This window comes from Dermochelys coriacea, chromosome 1 (genome assembly GCF_009764565.3).
Source record: "Dermochelys coriacea isolate rDerCor1 chromosome 1, rDerCor1.pri.v4, whole genome shotgun sequence".
NCBI classification, from domain to species: domain Eukaryota; kingdom Metazoa; phylum Chordata; order Testudines; family Dermochelyidae; genus Dermochelys; species Dermochelys coriacea.
This window is the reverse complement of record NC_050068.2, coordinates 31,372,508-31,387,304: the sequence shown is the minus strand read 5'-3', so window position 1 is coordinate 31,387,304 and position 14,797 is coordinate 31,372,508. Positions and strand designations below refer to the sequence as shown.

The window sequence follows — 14,797 nt, the reverse complement described above, 5'->3', positions numbered from 1 at the left end:
TTGCAGCATCTGAAATCAGAGGATTGCAGGTCGTGTTACCAAGCTGCTCTTCCTAAGGACAAGTTTCAAAGTAGCAGCCGTGTTAGTCTGTATTCGCAAAAAGAAAAGGAGTACTTGTGGCACCTTAGAGACTAACAAATTTATTTGAGCATAAGCTTTCGTGAGCTACAGCTCACTTCATATTTGAGCATAAGCTTTCGTGAGCTACAGCTCACTTCATCGGATACGATGAAGTGAGCTGTTGCTCACGAAAGCTTATGCTCAAATAAATTTGTTAGTCTCTAAGGTGCCACAAGTACTCCTTTTCTTTTTCCTAAGGACAAGTCACCCAAAAGGGATATACAGTCATGGGTCTGCCCCCGTCCCACACATATCAACAATGGCTAACAGAACTAGCCAGCCTCACAGTGATGAAATGTAGTTGCAGATTTCTCTGTCCCCCTAACTCGCGCTGCAGAGCTCTCTGAGGCCTTATCAGGCTAGGATTTAAAGTGTGATGTTAGCTAACATGCTGACACATTTAAAAAGTCTGATGTAGACAAGGCACATTTTGCTGAAGCCTAGGGAGGAGTCAAAACGTGCTAACTTCACACCTTTAAAGCCTAGTTTAAACAATGCCTGAGGCAGAAGGCCTTCCAGTGCCCTACCGGAGCTGTGCAGATGTGCACCCCCTATTGCAGGGCTGTGGCTAGGTGCCATGTTCTAACCTTTAGAAAGCAACTGTAAATGTAAGCCATCTTGCTTAGGCAGTGTATGGGGTTTTAACCTGGGGCCTAGAGGTACAAATCCATACTGCTTGAACTAAAAGGCTAAAGTCCATTAACTGGAAGCAGGACCAGAATCCTAAATTTATGTTGATGGCAGAGGAGAGGAATACCCGCATATTTATAGTGAGAGTTATATACAGATGTTTTTGTTTTTAATGCTGAAATCGGCTTTCTTTACACCACCTTTAAGTGCCTACTGCCTATATATTTTTGTACAGCAGAACCTCAGTTATGAACACCCACCTCAGGAATGGAGGTTGTTCATAACTCTGAAATGTTTGTAACTCTGAACAAAACATTACGGTTGGTCTTTCAAAAGTTTACAACTGAATATTGATTTAATACAGCTTTGAAACTTTACTCTGCAGAAGAAAAATGCTGCTTTCCCTTTTTTTTTTTTTTTTTAGTAGTACTGTACTGTATTTGCTTTTATTTTGGTCTCTGCTGCTGCCTGATTGTGTACTTTCGGTTTCAAATCAGATGTGTGGTTGACTGGTCAGTTCGTAACTCAGGTGTTTGTAACTTTGAGGTTCTACTGTACACTGTGTAGTAAGATGAGGCCCTGAAACATAAACCCTGGTATCAGAGGCCTGGTATGAGGCCTGAAGCCTGAACCAAAGGAATGATCAAGACTTTACTAACATAAAGCAAAGTTAAGCTGTGAGCGAGAGGCAGGCCCTGCTCACAAAAGTTGGCAAGAAGAAGGCTGTTAATTGGACGTATACACACATCTAAAGGATATCGAGCACTAATAAGATAAACATGGGCTAGGATGACACCAGAACAGTCCGGTACGAACACATTCCACAGAGATAATGAGGAACAGGCTGACCCATCCTAAAAGACAGGGTCAAAAGTATAATATAATGGATAAACTTGTTTGTTCGAACCAACATATACCAGGAGAAAGGCAGCACCCTAACATGCAGAGGGGTTGTACCTTGATAGGTCAGGAGTGATGTGTAATATGTTTGTATTGGTGTATAAGAATGCATCCCTGAGTGGATGTCTTTGTCTGGCCTAGGGGGCAGTGGTAACTCCCGCCACTGACTGAGCTGATCCATTGTCAGGGAGCACATGTACTAGCAGAACTGTAGACATCTGATTTGGGGAGCTAGACTGTGTTTCGTTTGGCAATAAACCTGGCCGGGTGCTTTCGTACCTTATCAGAGTCTGTGGTCATTGGGGTTTCTCTCAGGATCTGCTGTGTCAGCTATCTGAGCAGAGGTGGTGTAGCACACAGAGGAAACACACACACGCAGAGGGAACTGACGACACCAGTGTGGTGTTCTGCTCTGTTCAATGTTGATAACAGTCAGCTGTGTGCATTTGTTTCCTCTGTGTGCTGCCCCGGCTCTGCACAGATAGCTGACAAAGCAGATCGTGAGAGAACCAGCCTTCTTCTTGCCAACTTTTGTGAGCAGGATCTGACTCTGGCTCACAGCTTAACTTTGCTTTATGTTAGCAAAGTCTTGACTATTCCTTCAGAGTATGGAAGGGGGCTCCAAGCTGAGGCAGGGGCTTGGGGTGTGGGAGTTGGTACAGACTCTGGGCTGGGCGTGTGGGTCAATGTTCCCTCTAATTTTTGACAGGCCGTGTGCACAAAAAATTTCTGCTGTGCAAATTATTGTGCTTCTGCGCAAATATTTGTGTGTGCAATGTTTCACCGTGTGCGCGGGGTTTAGGATCTGTGTGTGCATTCACATGGACACAGCTTAGAGGGAACAGTGGTGTGGGTTATGGGGTGGGGCCAGAAATGAGGGGTTCAGTGTGAGGAGGGGGCTCTGGGCTGGGGCAGGGGGTGGGGTGTGAGGGCTCCAGCTGAGGGTGTGGGCTCTGGTGTGGGGCTGGAGATGAGAGATTTGGGGTGCAGGAAGGTGCTCTGGGCTGGGGCCAAGGGGTTTGAGGGGCAGGAGGGTGATCAGAGCTGGGGTGGAGGGTTGGGGCGTGGGAGGGGATGAGGAGTTCAGGCTCTGGGTGGCGCTTACCTCAGGCGGCTCCTGGAAGTAGCAGCATGTCCTTCCCTCTGGCTCCTACCACATGGAGATACGGCCAGGCTCTGCCCAATGGGAGCTGCGGGAGCAGCGCATGGAGCCTCCTGGGTGCCTAGAAGCCAGAGGGGGGACATGCTGCTACTTCCAGGAGCTGCGCAGAGCCATAACTTAGCCCTGCTGTGCCGCCAACTGGACTTTTAACGGCCTAGTCAGTGGTGCTGACGAGAGCCGCCTGGGTCCCTTTTCGACTGGGCATTCTGGTCAAAAACCAGATGCCTGGTAATCCTACACATATAATATGAAAACTGGCACAGAAATCTTCCAACAGAAAAATAACAAAGCCATTAGAAACAGTTTGCTTCCTCGTATGTGGTATATTGTGGCGAAGGCCTCAATTCAGCAAAGCACTTAGGCACATGCATTACTTAAAGCACATGCTTACATCCCATTGAAATCAATAGGATTTAATTGCATGCCTAAGTACTTTTCTAAATAGGCATGTGTTTAACTTTAAGCATATACTTACTCGTTTTGCATTTGTTATGGTCTTTTCACCCTCTTTTCTTTGTATGAAGTTGACTGGAAGGATGGTCTATAAAACCATGTGATTTAGGCATGGGTAACATACTTCGTCAAAACAAAATGTACTAGTCAGTGGTTTATAATACTTTAATATATATTTTCTGTATGTCCATGTTGGTGTCTTGCTGTCTTTATGCACTTTAAACTATATATGAGAACTCTTAAACACTGTCCTACGAGAAAACTATTATTAGCCCAGATTGTGCCTCTTAGATCCACTCTAAGAGGAGGCCTTTGTTTGCAGATCCCCTCTGCACATACAAGAGCTCAGTTGCCTCCGTGGCATTATCTCCTGCCCCTGTTTATGCACATGCTTCCTTTCCAGACACCATGGAGGCCGATTGTGCCAGAGTCTGTATCTAAGAGGATGTGGAAACTAGACCGGGCCAGATGAATAGAGGGATGGGTCTGAGACTATATTATCCTTTTCGTGAGGTGCTCTCTATGAATCCTTGGTCATGTGTGGCTAGGACTCTACCTGTTGCTAGGAAGATGGGGGGATGTTTGCTGAGGCCTAGAGCCTATGTAGAGATGAAGGGCTTTCACATAGATGTCAACCAGGGGATATTGTAGGGTGATCCCCACAAAGGATGCATGTATGGAGGACAGGTTATTTAGGAGGGGAAGATCTGGGATATCCTGTATTTTCATTTAATGCCTGTATTCCAGCCTCCCCTAGGTCTTACATGTGACAATAGCAGATAAAATCCTTTTTAGACAGCTCTGTGATTTTTAAGTTGACAGTGTCCCTTTAACCCTTATTTCTCATAGAAATATGTTCTGCCTTTCATTTACCTAAACTGTTTTCTTGTGCAAAATTTAGTTATAGTTTTAAGTGAAACTTTACTACTGTCTTAGAAGTTTGTTATTATGCCAGTTAGCATTCAGTCAATCCTTGAGTTTATTTTTTAAATAATTTCTGTAGGTAATGCAGGTGGCAACATCCAATCTGCTCCATCTATTAATGATACTAGTAAATAATAATACAGTGTGATGCTGTATGGAATTTGGGGTACACTTTAGAATATTATGAATTATGCAATATTGTAAAATTGCAATGAGTTATGCCAGATATGCCGTGTAAAATATCATAAAAAATGTTATAATTTGTCATGTATGATAATCTCAATTATGTGTTTGTATCACCTTTATATTGTAAGTTATATGTATGGTATGTCTGTAGTTCCAAACTTCTGTTGTGCATCTGGGTGACACCCCCAGACAGATTGGCATTAGCACCGCCTAGCCTGTTTGACAGTCCATCAAATGACATCAGCTATACAATTGACCCATTGAGAAAAGGCAAGAGATACATCTTATGACTCAGCAATGCATGCAGAACAGAACTCTGTACCTATGGACATAACTCTAAGGCTTCCAGGCCATGTTCTGGGCAGCTTGAGTTTGGAACAAAGGAAATCAATATGCATGGCAAAAGACTATAAAAGGCAGCTGCATCTTCTCCATTTTGTCCTCAGTCCTGCTTCTTGTCTTTATTCCTGCTTCTTACCTTTGGAGTAATCTTTCTACAAATACGAGGAGTCTGGTGGCACCTTAAAGACTAACAGATTTATTGGGGCATATGCTTTCGTGGTTAAAAAACTCACTTCTTCAGATGCAGGGTACTGATGCATCTGAAGTGGTTTTTTTACCCACGAAAGTTTATGCCCAAATAATCTGTTAGTATTTAAGGTGCACCAGACTCCTTGCTGTTTTTGTGGATACAGACTAACACGGCTACCCCCTGATACTTTCTACAAATGAAGCTCTGATCATAGGACTGAATGACCCATCCAAGCTGTGGATGTGTTCCAGAGAGACTTTCAAGCCAGCAAACCCACCAATATTGCTGGGAACCTGATGGATTTTGAAGTCTTTGTATGTATGTGACTGTTTTACCATTTAACATCTCTCTTCTTGTTCTTTCTTTTTTTCTTTGTAATAAACCTTTAGTTTTAGATACTAAAGGACTGGCTGGCAGTGTGGTATTTTGGGTAAGATCCAAATCTATACTGCCAGATATATATTGCCAGATATATAAATTCCACAGTTGCTGTATTTGGTACTACTGAATAATAAATGTATGAATTCTCCATTTTGGGGGTATTATGACCTTATTCAACTAACCTTGATTCTAGACTAGATTTTATTAACTGCATTAAAGTTCTATAAAGCATTTTTTCCCCAGTTTTGCAATTTAAAAAATGGCTGCAGACTATCTGCATTATATAGACATCCTAATATTTCACCATACTTCAGCAGTAACCACAGAACTCACAGTTTGCTGTTGGCACTGAGTATCTCATGTTGCTGGACTGAAGAGTTTAGAATCATAGAATGAGTTTAGAATCATAGAATCCTAGGAGATCATCTAATCCTGCACTCCTGGCAGGACTAAGTATTATCTAGAAAATGCCATAATTCAAGAAAAAATAAGTTCATGCAGGAGTTTGTATTACATTTATGACTTGGTCATCAAACAAGTAGCATATAAAATCCATGGTTATCTTTGGAGCAAACAAGTCGTTTTTTAAACTACTGATCAATTCATTGTAGGAGTGAAATGCACAAGAGAAAGAACCTTGCTTTGTAAATTCTTTTAAGAATTTTAAAGATATCTTTTAGAATGGGAATAGGCATTTTACGCTGCTGTTTTATAGACAAAAAGGCATATCCAATAATAGATTTATCATCACTGTACAATATGAAGAATCAGTCTTAACCGTCACATTCCAGAAACAGCATCCCATAATTTCACTGGGATTACAGTCTTCAAAGGATCAGAAATAAAAGTAACTCGTGTCATGAAAAACAAAAATCAGAAATTAATCATATTTATACATTAGTTGTAAGAAATATAAGTTGCATTTGCATTGTCACACCCCTTTGCTGCATAAAGTCAATGATGCTTTAAATAACAAAGATATGAGCACAAGAACACAGTTAATTTATGTGGTGGGAAATGACTCTCATTGCATTGTTGAGAGTGGAAATTAGCCCTCCAAACTTTGTGAGGGAATGTGACCTTTGGTTAAAGTACTGAGCAGGGATTTGGGAAACCTGGCTTTGTCATGAGTTTCCTATATTAGTCTGGGCACCATATCTTACTATATGCATGAACAGCACACAGCCCAGTGGGGACTCTAGGCATATTGTAATACAAACAATAATGACAAAGATCATACTGTAATGCCCAGAACCTGAATCTGCCATCTAATGCAAATAGTTTGGGCAATTATTAATAGGAATTTCCCCCCACTTAGCTCTTTTTGCTGTTAGACCCTGTGTTTCATGAGTGTTCTATTTACAGTGAATACTAAAATAAATGATGCATGTATGGTTCAGCTTTATGATGTTTGTAAAAGATTTACCTCCATTTTCCTCCAGATCAGAGAGCTGGAAGTAAAGTAGTGCTGGGGGGTCTAACATGAATTTCTAACATAGCAATGTATTATTAACTCTCTTGGATTTGTCTTCAGTTTTGATACATTTGCTAATCTTCACTGATCATATATTAACCTGTTGTCAGAAAATGGTTTCCCCTCCTATAACAGTAAAAGTAAGTACAAATGATCATTTTTGATTGTATGGACAGAAGAGACCAGTTGGGTCTCCCATTGTGGGCCCCTGCATTTTCAAAAGTACTTCCGACATTATTCCTATTAGCTTTCCTTTAACCAGTTCTTGAATATTTTTGCTGATGGTGCCTGAGTCGCTTCTCCTCTTAATCTATTCTTTCACTACCCTATTGCAAGAACTTTTGCATGATGTTTTGCCTAAACTTTTCTTCCCCAGTTTCTGGCTATTGCTGCTTCCTTTTCTACCCTCTTCAAAGGTTGTGAATTATTGCTGCCTTTCATTTATGCTTTTACATTGAATGTATTTAAGGACTGTGATCATGTGTCTCCCCTGAATCTTCTATTTTCTAGATTAACATAAATGTACTTCTCCTGGTTGCTATGCCTATCTTATCCTCTGATCCATGCATCATTTTTGTAGCCCTCTTTTGTATTTTTTCTAGGTTTTCAATAAACATCTTAAATATATGGGCATTAAATATTGCACCTGCTGTTCCATCCGAGTAATGTACAGAAGCACTTTTACCTTTACAATTTTACATCTGATCCCCCATATATGCATCTAAATAGCATTGTCCTTGCACAGAACTACATCACACTTTGAGCCCATATTTAATTTGTAATCTATCATCCCTAGTATCTTTCTCAGATTCCTTCGTTTGAGATAGCTGTCACTCACTTTTTGCCTGCACACCCTAGTGATAAGACTTTATGAGACAAATTTGCAGCTCTCGCCTCCACTTTTGCACTCAGAGATATATCTGAACGAGTATCTGTGCTGCCTAGATGTCATTCTGATGGGGGATTTAGGAATACCTAGTCAGCTGAATAGAAAATTGCTTGCATAATTGAGTGGGTGCTGGTACTAATGTGTACACTTGTACAAAACAGAACTGTAAGAAGATAGTTGGACCTTACTTTAATGATAAGGGTTCACAACACCTAATGTTTTAAAGACAGAGGTTTCTGTGAAATAGAATGTGCTAGAATAATAATTCTTTCAAGATGCTGGTGGCTTTCTTTTCTTTAACTAGGAAGCTTCAGACATATCACCTCGGAAAGGGCTGGTTCTGACTCACACCAGGGCTGGTTTTGCCTGGGTGTGCGCGAAGAGGTTCTGAATGGCAGCTCAGATGCTCTTCATAACCATGGATCAAGGATCAGAAGCAATAACTGAGAAGCCCTTTAGAAAATCTGGCCATTTAATTTAGGTGCCTAAATGGGAGCAATTGATGCTGAAAATCTGTCCTGAAACATACCTGAGGTGGGTAAAATCCTATAGCAGTTGGTAAGAAAGTTTGGCTGATGATTTCAACACCAGACCTGTTTTCTTGCATCCTGAAATTTGTGTTTTACTTCTGTGAGGACTAAACTGCAGTTTGCTTTTGCTATCTGACTTCTCTGTTCTTGAGTCTACTTACTGCAAATCAATGAGGCAAAGGTGCAATACCCTGTGCTTATCTCTCACCATTTCTTTTTCAGCTATAAATCCATTGTGTGTTTCTATAATTGAAGACACTTTTTCCAGAGATATAAATATCACCTTCTTTATTATATCCTTGGATAATTTAAGTAGATATCAGATTAAGTGGACAATCATTTCCTGATTCTTACTTAAGGGGAAGTACCACAGTAAATCAGAAACCTTTTGTGACTTCTATGTTTTCTTGTAGAAATGACTAATTTTGTGTGTTGAGTGTTTAATACATATCTGGGTTGCATGTGAAATCACAAACCAGTAGTTTACTTTCACCCAATTATCTTTAATACCTTTCACCTTTAATACAGATTGTATAGTTGTCCCTAAAGCCACTATAAATTTTCAGGAACAGTTCCCCCAGAACAAAGAAATAGCAAATATACTCAATATAACTGACACAGAGGACAGTGTTGATAGGTGTAATATGAAGGGGATCCTGTGGTAATAAATTAGGACAGACCCTCAGCTTATGTATATTGTCATAGCAGCGTTGAAGTCAATGGACTTGTTATGGCATTAAGTGGGAAGAATAAAAATCTGTGGTTGGATTAGCCATAGACAGCATTTAAAATGAAGTTTCATTTTCTTATTTTTCATAGTTTCTGGGATAGAAACATCACATACTTTCCATGGAAGTAAATGTATATACACACACACATGTTTTGGTTAAAATTTTTGAGAGTCTGTTTCTTCATTTACTTGCAGGCATCCATTTTGCAACATCACACTAACGGTGGGAAAATATTCTTAGCAGTCATAAGGTGCTCATGTTTGTTTACTTTTGTCTGATGCAAATTGATTTATGAGGAACTTTTCAAATTTGAATTAACCATCCTTTTTAGTAAAAAAATATATATATATACATCTCAGTAACTGAGAACAAAATTAAACAAAACCTCTCTGATTCTTCAGATGGAGTAAGACAATGGGAGATTCTAGATTTTGAACTCCCATCATGTCAACACACAGATGCCATTTTCTTTGCCCTAGATATATGGTACAATTGCAAGCTGTGAGCTCCCCATGAGGATTTTTATACCAGGAAGTTTTAGGAGGTGGTCCTAGCCACACGTTTAGGGTAGCTGGGGCAGGTTTTGAGTTTGCTTTCCCCCCACGCCCAAGTTCTGACTCTGGCTGAAATTTTCATCTCAGTTAGACCTGAGTGACTGTGGTTGCTTTGGCCATCTAGATTGTGATCTCTCTGGGGCAGCAACTGCCTCTGTATATGTTTATTTGTTTATTTTTGAACACTGCCCTTTATAATAAGGCTCTGATCCATGTTTGGGGTCCTTAAGCATTACCTCAGTAGAAACAATAAATAAAATAATAGACTAGAGAACTATATCCCGTGCAAAACCATCTTCCCATATGTCAAGGTTCCTTCCCCACTCTGAACTCTAGGGTACAGATGTGGAGACCTGCATGAAAACCACCTAAGCTTACTTTTACCAGATTAGGTTAAAACTTCCCCAAGGTACAAACTATTTTACCTTTAGCCCTTGGACTTTCGCTGCCACCACCAAACGTCTAACTGTTTTTTTTATTAGGAAAGAGCCTGTTTGGAAACATCTTTCCCCCCAAAATCCTCACCAAAACCTTGCACCCACCTTCCTGGGGAAAGTTTGATAAAAATCCTCACCAATTTGCATAGGTGATCACAGACCCAAACCCTTGGATCTTAAGAACAATGAAAAAGCATTCACTTTCTTAAAAGAAGAGTTTTAATATAAAAAATGGTAAAAAGAATCACCTCTGTAAAATCAGGATGGTAAATACCTTACTGGGTAATTAGATTCAAAACATAGAGAATCCCTTTAGGCAAAACCTTAAGTTACAAAAAGACACAAAAACAGGAATATCCATTCCATTCAGCACAGCTTATTTTCTCAGCCATTTAAAGAAATCATAATCTAATGCATATCTAGCTAGATAACTTACTAAGACTCCATTCCTGGGTTCTGTCCCCCGCAAAAACATCACACAAACAGACCCAGACCCTTTTTTTCTCCCCCCCCTCCAGCTTTGAAAGTATCTTGTCTCCACGTTGGTCATTGTGGTCAGGTGCCAGCGAGGTTATCCTACCTTCTTAACCCTTTACAGGTGAAAGGGTTTTTCCTCTGGCCAGGAGGGATTTTAAAGGCGTTTACCCTTCCCTTTATATTTATGACACCATATTTGAACTTGTTCAAAATTTAGACTCTACCTGGCAGCACAGGTTAGAAGCTTGGGTTGTTCCTAAGGAAGATGGCCCCTGATCCTCAACAGCCCACAAAAGAATTTTAGGCTATTTCACTATTATCCACTTGGAGACTAATTCTGATCCTTTTATTCATGTTGTGTAGCATCCATTGAATCTAGCCCTTGGGGAAGAGCTCAGTTGTACCTCAGTCAAGATAGTAGGACTGATTAGATACCTACTCCAGTCAGGATATCTCTGTTTAAGTCCCCTGATATCATCAGAAACCAGATGCCATTCAGGCTTGATGAGGTTGGCAATGTGACTTTGGAAGGGCAGGATATGGTCATATTGGACTGAATGAACCTGATCTTAGAAGCTAAATAGTCCCAAGCCTGACTATTACTTGGATGAGATATTTCCTGGGATATTGGATGCTGTAGGCAGCATTTCTTTCTTTTTTTTCTTAAGCTTGGGAGCAAAACAGAAATCCCAATGTTCTCTACTAGCCAGATCACTGGAGAATCAGGATTGATATTTGTATGTGCTGTATGGATATTTGTTAGCCCTTTACCATTCCCAAAATGAAGGAACAGCCACGAGTAGAATGAAAGAGAAAATCAACTACACCTGGCAGATGTTGGCAACATCACTTAATGAACTACTGGAAGGTACTCCGATATTACAGTAATGAGGGCCATCCAAGAATCTATATGGAATAGAATAGATTAGACCAATAAACTACCACAAGGATACAGTGGTCAGAACACCAGTTATCTGTGGATGACTGTGTGGGAATGGTTGGTAAACCGTAATTATTTTATGACTTCTCTACATCTTACTTTGAAGATCACTTCCATGTTTGTTCTTCTCTAATTTTGCCTATGTCATAAATGAATCAAATTCTCAAAAATAGAGCCTACAACAAATTGTGCCTGCCAAATGTGCTACAGCTCACACAAACAGGTCACTGTAACTGCAAATACACATTTGTATGTGCTATTGACAGTTCACATGTGTTACACACTGTGACGCTCTGTACCTCTGGGGTACACCCTATACTCCCATATTCATCTTTATAAAAGGATTGCGTGGTATCCAGTGCAAAGTTTGTCGTATTGGCTGTCTTTGGAAGGCTCATGATGCACTGAGCATGGTTGTTATAGTGATGTTATAGTAATTGTTATAGTAGTGTTACAGTAATGTTGTAGGTTATAATTTCATGTAGATAGTTATGAGGCTGAAAATGTATCCTCATGGCTTAAAGCAAGCCCAGGCAAAAACTCTCCAAGAACAGAGAGGCAGTTCACACCTCATCAGGGCAGGTATGGGACAAACTCAGCCCAACCTCACAGGAACAAAAGACGCTGGCCTAGGCAGCAACAAGACAATCCGTTAGACTCTCGAGGGAGTCAGCGCCCCCCCCTTCATTTGGTAAGTTTGGAACTGCAATGAGGTAATGCTCACCTGGCTGTGAAGGGGGGGCGGGGCAAAGCCAAGAGGGAAGAAAGGACATGATGAAGGGGAGAGACATTTGCCATGCTCTTCCTCTCTTTTCCACCTACATCTACAGATACCACACCAAGCGACTGAAGCGCTGATCAAAGGGGAGAGCCTGGCTGAAGAGCAACCAGCCAACCTGTGGTGAGAAGCATCTAAGTTTGTAAGGGCATTGAAAGTGTTAAGATCAGCTTAGAATGCGTTTTGCTTTTATTTCGTTTGACCAAATCTGACTTGTTATGCTTTGACTTACTTAAAATTTATCTTTGTCATTAATAAATCTGTTTGTTTATTCTACCTGAAGCAGCGCATTTGGTTTGAAGCATGTCAAAGACTCCCCTTGGGATAACAAGTCTGGTATATATTAATTTCTTTGTTAAATTGACAAACTCATATAAGCTTGCAGCGTTCAGTGGGATAACTGGACACTGTAAGATGGAGGTTCCTAGGGTTGTGTCTGGGACTGGAGATATTGGCTAGTGTCATTTGGTTGCAAGTAGCTGGGAGCAGCTTACATGCCAGAAACTGTGCATGAACAGCCCAGGAGTGGGGGTTCTCACAGCAGAGCAGGGTAAGGCTGGCTCCCAGAGTCAAGGATTGGAGTGATCTAGCAGATCACTGGTCCAGATAACACCAGAGGGGAACGTCACACACATATTCTGTGGGTGTATTTAGGTGGCCATTAAAAAAAACCCAATCTCTGTAGTAGGTGTAATGCTCAAAGGAGAGATTTCAAGCATACATATATATTCGTCTTTCAGGTATAGGGGGTGGCATGTCTGAATCTCCATAAAATTACTCCCTGTTCACATAAGAAAGCATCTGTCACACCTTTCCAGTCAGAGTTGGGTATGTCAGAAAGGATAATGTAGCATATTGAACTAAGGAGTATTAAGTTGGGGAGGCAGTGTGATATAGTGGATAGGGTACTGGACTGGGAGACAAGAGATTTACATTCTGTTACTTAACTCTGCCATTCCTGGTGGGTAAATCATGTCACTCTACCTCACTGTGCCTCTGTTTTCCCTACCTCCCTTTTGTCTGCATTCTCTATGTACACTGTAAGCTCTTCAGGACAGGGATTCTCTCACTATGTGTTTGTAAGATGCGTAGCACAATGGGACCCCAATCTTAGTTGGAGCCTGTAGCACTACATCAATCAATAATAATGTACAATATTGCATGCCTTGTTAGCGCATCCAGAATCTAGAGTACCACATTTCAAAATGTGGAGACTGGAAGATGCTCTGTCACTTGTCATCAGCTTCCTGGAATATGTTTCTCCCATTTTCCTTCTTGTATATTGCCATAGCTCCTACTTCTTTCCTCTTATGCAGGTTAATTGCCAACAGGATGGTATTTTGAAAACAGATCATACTCCAGAAAAATATAGATTGAACATTTCATCTGAAAGTATTTTAAACTGCTTTCCTGTTTGTTTGTTTTCAATTACTTGGAAGCAGAAAAGCAGAATCCTGAATAAGCTGCATTATGAAATGCCAGCTTCAAAGATGAGCTATATTTCAATTAAATATAAGCACAACACAGAAATGATTAAAATGGCTCTTTTAATTAAATTTGACATAGTTACATTTAATTCAAAAATTTATCATTATAAAAGGAATGGGGACAAATATCGCAAGTAATTTTATTCAAGGTTATTGGAAGCCTTAAATTCCAAGTAGCAATTTTTGTTTTGCCACTTCAATTTAGGTTTAATTTTCCCCCCTGAGTAAATGGATATGTAGTGTGCTCTTGCAGGTACTGTAATGTGTACACCAGAAAGTGAAATAAAACTGTGAAATGTACTGTGCCATGTAGTGCTCTTATAAATAATGGAACCTGACAGATTTATCTTTTTAAGAGAGAATAATTTGAAGGCAAAAAACAAAGATATTGCAAATGCACTGTTGCTGCTTTTTGCTTAAGAAATTTATCTACCTTTCCTAATGTTATGTCAACTGGTTTTATTTCCTTAATCTGAGTTTAATATTAGAGATATAGGATTGCAAATATAGTTTGTGTGTTGCTGAATTAAGTGTTAAGAGCTTTCAAGTTTTTTAAAGATGGTTGTACCATTTAGCTTTAACAATTTATTCCAATTGCTATTATGGTTGAGTGAGATGAGGGAGAGAGAAAACAATAGTGAATTTAAGTTAAAACCTAAAGGCCAAATCTACTAACACAAATTTTCAGAGCCGAGCATAACCACTATGACTGTTGAACCTTGCCTTTGGGGCCTGATCAAATGCCCACTAAAATCACTGGAAAGACTCCCGTGATTTTAATGGAAGCTTGATCAGGCTCATTCAGTTAAATGCAACTCTACATGATTTGAAAATGTAAATACTGGATTGCAGAAGATGAAATTTATTTCTGTGCAGACTCACGGTCTCAAAATAAGGCCACCTTCAAGATAGGTTGTAGATCCTTGATGATGCGTTGGAGAGGTTTTAGTTGGGGGCTGAAGGTGATGGTTAGTGGCGTTCTGTAATTTTCTTTGTTGGGCCTGTCCTGTAGTAGGTGACTTCTGGGTACTCTTCTGGCTCTGTCAATCTGTTTCTTCACTTCAGCAGGTGGGTACTGTAGTTGTAAAAATGCTTGATAGAGATCTTGAAGGTGTTTGTCTCTGTTTGAGGGGTTGGAGCAAATGCGGTTGTATCGTAGAGCTTGGCTGTAGACAATGGATCTTGTGGTGTGGTCTGGATGAAAGCTGGAGG

General features: G+C 40.3%; 1 protein-coding gene across 2 annotated transcripts in view; it reads left to right on the top strand.

Moving 5' to 3' along the window:
• TRPC6 (transient receptor potential cation channel subfamily C member 6) overlaps nucleotides 1–14,797 on the top strand; it is a 168,093-nt gene that overhangs the window by 39,323 nt on the left and 113,973 nt on the right. The window contains exon 1 of one of the 2 annotated variants that reach the window (XM_043504184.1): nucleotides 7,434–8,185. The exons of the other annotated variant lie outside the window; for it this stretch is intronic. Within the exon in view, the coding sequence (XP_043360119.1) occupies nucleotides 8,154–8,185 (32 nt within the window). The 5' untranslated portion in view covers nucleotides 7,434–8,153. Of the gene's footprint in view, nucleotides 1–7,433; nucleotides 8,186–14,797 lie in introns of those variants that run through there. 2 annotated transcript variants of the gene reach the window in all.